Source organism: Ipomoea nil, unplaced genomic scaffold (assembly GCF_001879475.1).
Source record: "Ipomoea nil cultivar Tokyo-kokei standard unplaced genomic scaffold, Asagao_1.1 scaffold2781, whole genome shotgun sequence".
NCBI lineage: Eukaryota > Viridiplantae > Streptophyta > Magnoliopsida > Solanales > Convolvulaceae > Ipomoea > Ipomoea nil.
The window spans coordinates 653161-664461 of record NW_017619209.1 but is presented as its reverse complement, the minus strand read 5'-3'; the positions used below and the strand labels follow the sequence as shown (position 1 = coordinate 664461).

The 11301-nt window shown below is 40.6% G+C and overlaps 1 protein-coding gene across 1 annotated transcript; it reads right to left on the bottom strand.

Moving 5' to 3' along the window:
- Positions 1–1685: 1685 nt before the first annotated feature.
- Positions 1686–2138, bottom strand: LOC109157443. Its single transcript, XM_019305351.1, has one exon. The coding sequence runs from the start codon at positions 2136–2138 to the stop codon at positions 1686–1688; it is 453 nt and encodes a 150-aa protein (XP_019160896.1).
- Between the last annotated feature and the right edge of the window lie 9163 nt (positions 2139–11301).

The window sequence follows — 11301 nt, the reverse complement described above, 5'->3', positions numbered from 1 at the left end:
TGTTTCGTTTGTGGGAAATGAGGCCACCGTGCGGCACAATGTTATCACCGGAAAGGGGCTACCAGTCAAAATGTGCAAAAACCAAACAATGATGGGCCTAAGAACCAAGCACACCTACTGGAAAACACGGAAAATCTTCAAATAGTAGCAGCTGTAATAATCGAGGCCAACATGGTTGGAGATCCAGAAGAGCGGGTTGTGGACACGGGAGCAGGATCTGTTCAAGGTGTTCGAGCCTATCACTGGAGACGAACAAGTGTTCATGGGGAACTCCAGTGTATCCCAGGTAAGTGGTAAAGGAAAAGTAGAGCTCGTGTTATATTCTGGGGAACAATTATTGTTGCACAATGTGTTGCATGTCCCTTCCCTCTATAGAAACTTAATCTCTGGGGGCCTGCTCAGAAAGGTCGGAGTTAAGATGGTTTTTTAGTCTGATTGTCTGGTTTTAACTGGCTGTGGGAAATTTCTTGGGAAGGTATATCTGCGTGGAGGACTTTTTGTGTTAGATGTTATTGTAATTAGAAATCACCCTGATGTAAATGTGTCTCCCTTAACCATTTATGATTTTATCCAGAATTGGCATGGACCAAGCAATGATAATAATAATGTTTCTCATTCTGCTTATATCACTGTCTCATTAATGTTTGGCATGGTAGATTAGGACATATTGGTACAAAGTGTTTAAATAGATTGAAAAACATGAATATGCTTCCAAAACTGTCCAATGATACATGCACTCAATGTGAAACTTGTGCTGAAGCCAAATTTGCTAGAAAATCGTTTTCAGCTGTAAATCATCATACTTATCTGTGTTAGAACTCATTCGCACTAATTTAGCGGATTTCAAAACAACTGAAAGTAGAGGTGGAAAACGTTACTATATTACATTTATTGATGACTTTTCTCGTTTCACGAAAATCTACCTTTTGAGATAAAAGGATGAAGCCGAACAAAAATTTGTGGTTTTTAAATCTGAAGTAGAAAACCAATTAGACAAAATGATAACATGGCTTCGATCCAATAGAGGCGGTGAATATGAAGCAAATTTCCTGAAAAATCTATGTGAATCTTTTGTCATTATTCATGAGATAACTGCTCCTTATACTCCCCAACAAAATGGCATAGCTGAGAGGAAAAACATAACTCTGAACGAAATGATCAATGTTATGTTTATCAGTTCAGGTGCTCCAGACTCTTTGTGGGCGGAAGCTGTTCTAACAGCAAACCACATATTGATTAGAGTACCTCATAAACGGTTTGATAAAACCCCCTATGAGCTGTCGAAAGGGCATGTCCCTAATGCTTAGCAAAGGTAGAGAAAAAATAACCTAAAGTGCGGTAAATAAAAGCATAAAGAAACATAGGGAAAAAAACTAAATTGCAAATAAAAAGAAATGCATGAAAATGAAAGATAACATGGGGTGCCTCCCAGAAGCGCCAAGTTTAACATCGCTAGCTCGACGTAACCTGTTGGCAAAGTCATCCCGAATGATCCATGAGGCTATTACTATCAACAGCCTCAATGAAATGCTCCACACTAGTCTTGAATGTCAAAAGGTACTCTTTTCTCAAGACCTCCTAATCTTTGAGGTTGGCTTGCATAACTTGAGCTTTATCTCCAGATAAAATTTCAGATATTTCTGCAATTGTCTCCACCATGAGATCCTTTTTCCATATGTGCAAAATTAGTCCCTCCTATCACTTAAGAAACTTTTCCACATTTCATGCTCATTAAATGATCTCTTATCATGGGGATCAAGATGTTCATCTTCGTGAAGAGTCTTGCTATCAATCTCATCAACGATGTAACACCTTCCAACAACATGAGAATTTGGTTCACCAAGAACAATGAAGGAAACTTTCGCATCTCTAAAATAAAAAGTCATTGATCCTTTCCTTGCATTAATTATGGCTCCCGTTGTGGCTAAGAAAGGTCTCCCCAAGATGATTGGAATGTTGGGATCTTCTCTAATATCCATCACAACAAAATCGCAAGGCACAAAATACTTATCCACAGGGACTGGGACGTCTTCAAGAATTCCAATAGGGCTCTTTGTTGACCGATCAGCAAATTGAAGTGTGAATTGGACCGGTTGTGGCTCTCCCAAATTTAGCTTCTTGCAAAGAAATATGGGCATTATATTAACACTTGCTCCTAGATCACAAAGTGATCTATTAATGGTTGAGCCACCAATTACACATGGGATTGTAAATTTTCCCGGATCTCAATGCTTGGTATGAAACTTTCCTTCTTCATGTGTTCGGGACCGGTACTCTTGTGTCATTGAAATCATTTCTTGATCACCAAATTTTCTCTTTTTGGAGAGAATATCCCTTAAAAACTTTCCATAGGAAGGAACTTGAGTGAGCAAATCAAGCAAAGAGATAGAAACATCTAAATTTTTTACTAAATCCAAGAACTTAGTCCATCTACTATCTTTGACTTGCTTTTGAAATTTTTGAGGGAATGGTAGTGGTGGTACATACCTCCTCTCGGGTTTCTCTCTATCATCAAATTCATGACCTTGCTGATTTGGATTCAAAACTGGAGGGACAGATTTTTCTTCTTCAAGTTTCTCTTCAATTTCCACATCAATAGACTTACCTGGCCTTGACTTGTCAACCAGAAGAGGTGGTTCTTCAAGTTTCTTGCCACTTCTTGTTACAATGGCATTGACATGCTCTCTTGGATTCTCGAGATAAGCAGACAACTTACCGGTGACTTTAGTGTAAGAAGTAGATGCTTGGTTGGCAATTTGTCTCTCCAACATCTTGTTATGAACACTCAATTGATCTAACTTCTCGACCATTTGTTTGTATCTCTCTTCACTTTGTAATTGGAATTTGAGCATCATGTCCATCATATATTCCCAATTCGGAGGAGGTGGGGCTTCCAAAGTAGGTAATGGTGGCCTTGGTTGAGAAGTATTACCTTGAAATCCATGGTTATGTCCATATTGTTGTGGTGGGACTCCTCTAAAATCTTGTTGCCCTTGAAATCCCGGTGGTGGTGGTCCTCTATTACCAAAATTTTGGGGATTTGCTGCCCCCATTGGGTTGCTCCAAGAAAAACTGGGATGATTCCTTGAGGTATTGGGATTATAGGCCCCTTGAGGTTGAAAGGATTATTGTGGCCTATTGTATCCAACCAAATCATTATGTTCCATGGCTGGTTGAGAACTCAAATCATTAAGGCATTCTCCCAAATTGTGTCCTCCACCACAAAGATCACACATCAAAACTTGTCTCGGTGGAGTAGAAGGAGTAGAAGCATAGCTTACCTTATGATTGTGAAGAGTGATGTGAGCTAACTTTTGCACCATAGTAGCCACATTATCCACCTTAGCTGATAAAGTGGAAATTTGCTCTACCTCATGAATTCTTCCTCCAAGTCTTTGAGAAGATCTCTCCTAGTACCAAGTTGAGCCATTCGTGGCAATCTTTTCCAAGAGATCTTCGGCTTGAGTAGGCTCTAAGATCGTGAATAATCCACTAGAGGAAGCACCAACTAAGACCCATGAGTTGTCAAGAAAACCTTCATATAAGACCATCATCAAATCCCAACTTTGGATGTCATGGTGTGGACATTTCCTTCTTAACTCCTTGAATCTCTCCCAAGACTCGGCTAGAGATTCACTTGCCAATTGCTTGAAATTTTGGATTGCTCCCCTCAGCTTTTGAGTCTTGAAAATTGGGTAGAACTTCTTCAAGAATTCCCTATGCACTTAGTCCCAAGTAACAAAATGACTGGCAAGATGTGAGATGAGCCAACTATGAGCCTTATCCCTTAATGAGAAGGGAAAGAGTCGGAGCTTAATGGCTTCATGAGGAACTCCATTGATCTTGAATGTATTACAAATCCGCAGGAATTTTGTGATATGAGCATTGGGATCCTCCATTGGCGACCCTCCAAATTGATTGAAAGCGACCATTTGTAAATGGCCGTCTTGATATCGAAACTATTAGCCTCCACACCCAAAACATTAATGCTATCATGCTTCTCAACATCGGGTGCAATGTAGTCTGACATGGCTCTCCCCGGGGGTTGTGGTTAATTGACTCTGATTGATACCCCAAAATAGTCGGCCGGACGGGAAGGCCTAGCAAGGCAGCCGGGTCAAGGTGTGGCTTGATACTTAGCAGGTGGAGGATCTCCAGGGCCCCTCCCACCCACCATGTATAGGGATGGCAATTCTACTCACACCCAACGGGTTCCTTGCATCCCTGCCCCTATGGGTTTTAAAATACCTGCACAATTTGGGTAATGGGTGCGGGTATGGGGGGAAATTTATATACCCGCGCGGGTATGGGGGCGGATGCGGGGGGGGGGGGTATCCTCGCCCCGCACCCGCGCCCGCACTTATATATATTGTTATTAGTATTCATTTATTATATAAGTTTATATATATTTTATAATTGAAAATGTATAATTAATTAAACTTCTTAGTTTTTTGTTTATGAAATTAGAATAGAAACAACACAAATAACTTAATGAGTAAACACTTAATACAATTTATACTATCAACACAATTTTAGTTCCAATTAAGAACTAACTTCATTGGCTCTTATTAAATTTTAGATGTTCAAACTTATAAAAAAAAATCAATGTGATAATTACAATTGTAGTATAAGATTTTTATTAGATTTAAGTGTAATATAAATAATTAGAGTTGCGGGTTGGGTATTACCTGCACCCGCAAAATCCCCGCGGGGGCGGGTATGGGGTAGGATTTTCATTATCCGCGCGGGTGCGAGTGCGGGTGCGGAGAGTGGGTTGGAAATGCGGGTGCGGGGGTGGGGGATATGTCCCCCGCACCCACCCCGCCCCATTGCCATTCCTAACCGTGTAAGGCGTCTTACGACGGTAATTGTTCATCCTCTGGTGACCAGTCTCAACAGCCGGTGCGTCCTCGGGTGGGCTCCCAAGTGAGACTCGGTTGGGTGACCAGCCTCGGTGGTCGGTGTGTCTTCGGCTGAATATCCCGCGGGATTCAGATAGACGACCAGGCTACGTGTGCGGTGTGTCCCCGACCGTGCGCTGCTCCGGAACTTCGATCGGGCGACCAGGCTCCGCAGGCAAAGTGTCCTTGCCCGGATGCGGGAGCCCCTGAAGGCATCCCCACGGCGGCGGAGGCTATCTTCATTCATTTAAGTAGCTTCCTTAATTAGTCTAGACGGTTTATGGTAGTAAGTAAGCAACTACATCAACCCTACGTCAGCCCTACATCAGCCATATCCCACCTTTAGACTTGGCTTTACGTCAACGCTACTTACCTTGTATGAACCTCATACTCATGTATAAATATCCCCAAGAGATCACCATGTATCGGATCGGCACTTTTGAGGGCAAAACCCTAGAGAAACAATATCACATTATTTTCTCTCTCTCTAATACTTTATCTCTCGTTTTCATTATCTTGCAAGCACATCTCTTCGGTAGTGTTGGCTAGTCCAGCGACCATCAAGGCTGTGAAAACTAACAGACTCCATTGCCATCAACATCTCCATTGAGATTCAATTTGATGTTTCATTGTCCCTGTGCCATCCTTCTTTGCTTTCTAAGACACTTGGCTCTCTTTTCAATCCCAAGGTCCAAAGGTAATAATCCTTCTTTCCCCAAGGATCGTGTGTGCATACAACACCAAGCACCTTAACGAAAAGATCACAACTAAACAAAAGCAATTTGTTATCGGTTAGCAAAAATAAAGAAAAATGGTGGATTTGACTCCTACAATAAAACTTTCACTAATGTCAATACTTAAATCTCACTTCCCCAGCAATGGCGCCAATTTGGTTGCAGTATATTTAACAAACAAATAAATACTCAGAGTATCGGGTTATCGATCCACATGGAAGCGGTGCGTATCAAGCACTAGCTGCTAATCTATTCATGAGAAGCTAATCCTAGTGAAAAGGGTGATTGCTTGATTGTAAAGGCAAAACTAATTAAAAAAGAACAAGGTAGCAGGTTGATGAAAACAATAGAGAAAGAGGGGGATTTTTGGGGTTCAAAGTGTTTAATTCCCTAGTGCCAATCTAAAGTGCAACATTTAATTCGGGTTCAAACAAGTGTGAGAATGCATACAAGGGAAGGAATCACTCTCATAATTCCAACCTAAAATAATGCATGTGAATATTCATACCCATGATATAAACACTCAAACAATTCAAGAACAAGCATTCAAGATAAATCCTTAACTAATATGTCATCTCCCAATGTGCAATAGTCAAATGCAATTGTGGATTTGTGGGTGCTCTAAAATATGTCCTAACTCCCATTAAAACATAAATATAGCAATGAAACGAGTTATTTAGGCCTTTAATTACTAGTATCAACAAAATAGAACACAATTGCAACACACGCTATAAAACCCAAATGTAAATATATTAATGAATTTAAGAACTAGGCACATAAATTCATAAACACTTTCACCCGAAAATCCCTAAGATATTTTAGCCACTCATGGCTAGAATAGCATTCATTATAATAATATCAAGGAGTTCACAAGCAACAAAGAAAGTAAAAGAAAAGGGGAAGAAATTCTCCCGAATCTTCCTAGCTTTTCCTTGTTCTTCCAATGTAACTTGTAGCTCTTGATGTGATATCCTCTTCTCCAAGCGTAGCTCTCACTCTTTTTGTCTCCAAAAACGCAACTTAACCCCTAGGGTTTGAGGAAGATGGACCATTTATTGCGGGAGCCAAATAAGGGTAGAATAGGAATTTCTGCACAGTCCAATTTTCACACAGGACGAATATTCGACGCGTCGAGTCTTGTTCTTCTTTCTTCATGTAGCTTACTGGAATTTTTCGATGCGTCGAATCTTGAACTCTCGCTCAGACTCGGCAACTGAAATTTTTCGACGCGTCAAATCTTCAGGTTCAGATCTCCTTAATCTATGTGACGTAGGTTCAGTTTGTAGGCTTATTTTGACCCTTTTCCCTTATGTCTAGACTTTGATCTCTTCGTAAGAATTGTATCACTTTACGTCTTCTTTCCAATGTCGCAAGAATCACTTCATTTGGATATACCTAAGCCGAGATATGATCCAAATACCGAATAGTGGCTAATCTGTGAGAGAATTTTTATTTCTTGCTCTTTTGCTTCACTTTTGCTCCACTTTTGCCTTGGTTTGCCCATGTGATCAAGACCATTGAAGACACCAATCTTTGGCTCCCTTTGAAGTATTTTAGCCACCTCTTTAGCATCACCTTGACTCCCATTAACTCGAGATTCATTCAAAATGCCTCGAAAGGCATACGATTGTCTTCAAATCAATGGTTTAGTCACCTAAGGGTATAAAAAAAATTGAATTAAGGCACATTTTGCATAAAACCAAAGTATCTTTCACTCAAAACGGGTCTATAAATGGGGTAGAAATATGGACATAAACACACTTATCAACTACCGTTCTTCAAAAGGCCCAATCTGGGACCTAAAATCATTGATGCCATTTTTGTTGGATATGCTCAAAACAGTTCAGCATATAGATTTATGTGTTTGGAAAATCGATCTATGTGTGAATCCAGAAATGCCATTTTCTTTGAACATATATTTTCGTTGAAGAATGCTTATGATTTATCTGTTGATAGACTTCAACGAAATAGTCATACTATATTTCCTAGTGTCTCTAACGATACAAATCAGCCTAGAAGGAGCAAAAGGCCTAGAATCGAGAAGAACTTTGGTTCTGATTTCATAACATATGTAACAGAGTTGAAATACCTAAATGAACTGTGTTCTCAGTTCATATGTCAATTGGTATTAGAAGAAGAACCAAAAACCTTTCAAGAAGTTATGCGTTCGGTAGATTTTACGCTGTAGAAAGAAGCCATCAAAAGTTAGTTGGACTCTATACAGTCCAATCACACTTGGGAATTTGTTAATCTACCCAAAGGGTGTAAACCAATTGGCTGTAAATGGATCTTCAAAAGAAAATTGAGACCAGATGGGTCAATCAAAAGATTCAAAGCCAGGCTTATAGCCAAAGGCTACACACATAAATTCGGTGAAGATTATTTTTATACATACTCACTAGTGACAAAAGTTGCAACCATTTGTGTTCTATTTGCTTTGGCATCTTTACATAGGTTGAAAGTTCACCAAATGGACGTAAAAAATGTGTTTCTCAATGGTGAGCTAGAGGAAGAAATCTACATGGAACAACCTCCTAGATGTGTAGATCTAGAACAGGAAGGAAAGGTATGCAAACTCAAAAAATCTCTATATGGCTTGAAACAAGCCCCTAAACAGTGGTATGAAAAATTTCATAATACCTTAATAGACCTGGGTTACTCTGCTAACCGGTCATATGCCTGCTTGTACACTAAAGAGATAGAGTCTAATACTGTGATTATATGTCTCTATATAGATGACGTGTTGATTTTCAGATCAAATATTGAAGCTATAAATGAGACAAAAAGATCTCTATGTGACAAATTTGATATGAAGGATCTAGGTGAAGTCGATGTGATACTTGGGATAAAGGTTACAAAGACTCAAGAAGGTTACCTTTTATCCCAAAGTCACTATACAGAGACACTTCTAAAGAAGTTTGACAGTTATGATGTAACTCCGGCTAAGACCCCTTATGACCTAGTGTCAAATTGTCAAAGAACATGAAAGACAGTGTGTCTCAAGAAAAGTATGCAAAGATAATTGGGAGTCTAATGTTCCTAGTGAACTATAATAGACCCGATATTACAGTTGTCGTAAATAAGCTCTCAGACGTTTTACTCACAACCTTGGTGATTCACATTGGGATGCACTGAAAAGGGTGCTTCGATATCTTAGAGGCACTTTAGACTGGGGTCTTAACTATAAAGGATTCCCAGTTGTGTTGGGTAAACGACAGTGATGATGTTAGCTCAACTAGTGGATATGTGTTCACTATGTGTGGAGCCTTCGTGGAAATCAATCAAACAATCGTGCATAGTCAGATCAACTATGGAGGCCGAGTTCATAGCTTTAGATCTGGCAAGCCAAGAAGCCGAGTGGCTAAGAAATATATTGGCAGATGTGCCTTTGTGGGGGAGTCCAACTCCTACTGCCTATTCATTGTGATTCACAAACTGCTATTTGTGTTTCACAAAACAGTGTCTACAATGGGAAGCGGAGATACATAAGAGTCAGACAAGAGTCTATACGGTAGTTGATATTAAACGGGGCGATCACAATGGAGTTTGTGAAATCGGAAAGAAATATCGCAGATCCTTTCACAAAAGGCATAAATTGAAAGGTCATGTGTATCACAATGTTATATGGTTTAATCAAGCTCTCAAAATCTGGCCATCATTCGGATGCAAATACATTTGGCATATATCTTTCTTAAACAATGGTCATAGTAAAAATTATCTACAAAGATAATCACTCATCTAGGCACAATTATGTGATAAAGATAGTTTTCATCAAATCGGAGATGTAAATATAAATCAAATGTCCAAAATACATACGACACCGGGGCATACCCCTGAAAGCGCGTTTTACAGATCAAATCATAATAGAAACATCCAACAAATCCGGCAGATACCAAAGATAGGCACCTTACCTTCTGTAGACCAAAGCCGGTCAACCAAATGACTCACCTGAGCTCGCCGCCACCGGTTAACCGCCGGCAACAAGAAAGAGAGTACCAGTTGACATGCCACCGGAAATTCGATGAACCTGCTACGAAAATTACCAGAAAATCCCAATGCCATAGAACACCCTTGCCGGAAACACCCATCCACGGACGGAATCCACCCAAGCTGACCGGAAAAATCAAGGGTCGTCGGAATCCATCTCCAACGCACTCCAACTCCAGCGCCAATTCAGATTAGAAAAGTCCACAAACAAGATGAAACCAAACAGAACATACCGGACCTTTGCTCACCACCATTGCAATCACCCTAACACAGACGGAACCACCCCAACATGGCCGGAAAAATCGAGGACCATCGGAAACTGGGAACATCCACACATCTCCAATGCAGTCCATACTCCAGGCGCCATTTCAGAGAAACACCATCCACATACAGGGGTCAAATAACAGAGGCGAACACACCGGAGACATTCCATTCGCCGGGCATAGCATGAGATCGCCGGAATCCGCAGAGATCTCTCCCACCGACGTTTGGTTCACTGGTCACCACTCCCATCGCCGTAGAGTCAACTTAGGGCGTCGGAATTGGTTTCTCGCATCACGCCGGCAGAGAAAACAACGATCGGCGAAGGAGAATCACGTCGTCGTGGAAAGCAACTTGCCGCCGGAAAGACGTCAGCGATCTTCCCCCACCCTCGGTAAATTGGAACAGGGCGCCTGGTCTGAGACCACCTCTGGGGGTAGTCAACATCTACGGCGCCATGAGGGTTAGAGGAGGGGCCATCACTATCGCAAAGTCCAGCGGGAAACGCACAAGCCTTCGTCGCCGGAAATCCGTTGACCCTCACACACTTGTTCTCGCCAGGAAACCATCGGATGTCTTCATTGATAAATCCAAAATAAAGTTTTGTCCTTATCCCAGAAGACAAAGTCCACCGGCGGTGTAAAGTAGTAGACGGCCAAGCACTCATAACAAAACCGACTACTGTTGTCTCATAAGCCATTTATTAAATCGAAAAGCACATGAATAAAAATCAAAACATGCAAACATATTATTATAATATGTTAATAATCCATGAAAGCAGATTAGAATCCACTTCCAGTAGCCAATCTCACTAAAAATCCAAGAAACCTGTCATACGAACATCGGATGAACTCACTTGAGCATTGGCACTCTAGAGAGAAGTCTCTCTGACTTCTCTCTAGAGAGAGAAACACTCTAGCCAACAATTAGTGAGGCTCGATAAAGATAGTTTTCATGAAAATATGACAAGTTGCACATACTGCCATCTATTGGTTTATGACTTTTGGACAGTCAATAATTGGTCAACGCTACTGTTAAAATAATGATTATCAAGGAATTATAGAGAGAATAAATATTTTGTATTATGAGATTGCTTGTTTCCTCTCCCCATGTATGGGGTCTATTTATATAAGTGGGCAAAAAGCCCTAAAAGAATAAAACTCCTAGACGGCCTCATATTAGGAGTCACTGTTGCATTAGAAATAAGAAGCTCAATCCTATGAATAGTAAGCTCACTCCTTATTACATTAGAGATAGGAAGCCCAATTCTTATTACATTATAAGTAGGAAGTCCAATCCTAGCTACTAGACTACCCCTAGCCCAAGGGAAAATTATATCGTGCACCACGGTGCATAATGGAAATGCACCAAGCTTCTAAACGACGTCTTTTGTTTAATGAAAAGAAACGGCACTCGTT

Excerpts from the sequence above, each read along its gene's own strand:
- LOC109157443 (XM_019305351.1), bottom strand. The coding sequence starts at position 2,138 with ATGCCCATATTTCTTTGCAAGAAGCTAAATTTGGGAGAGCCACAACCG.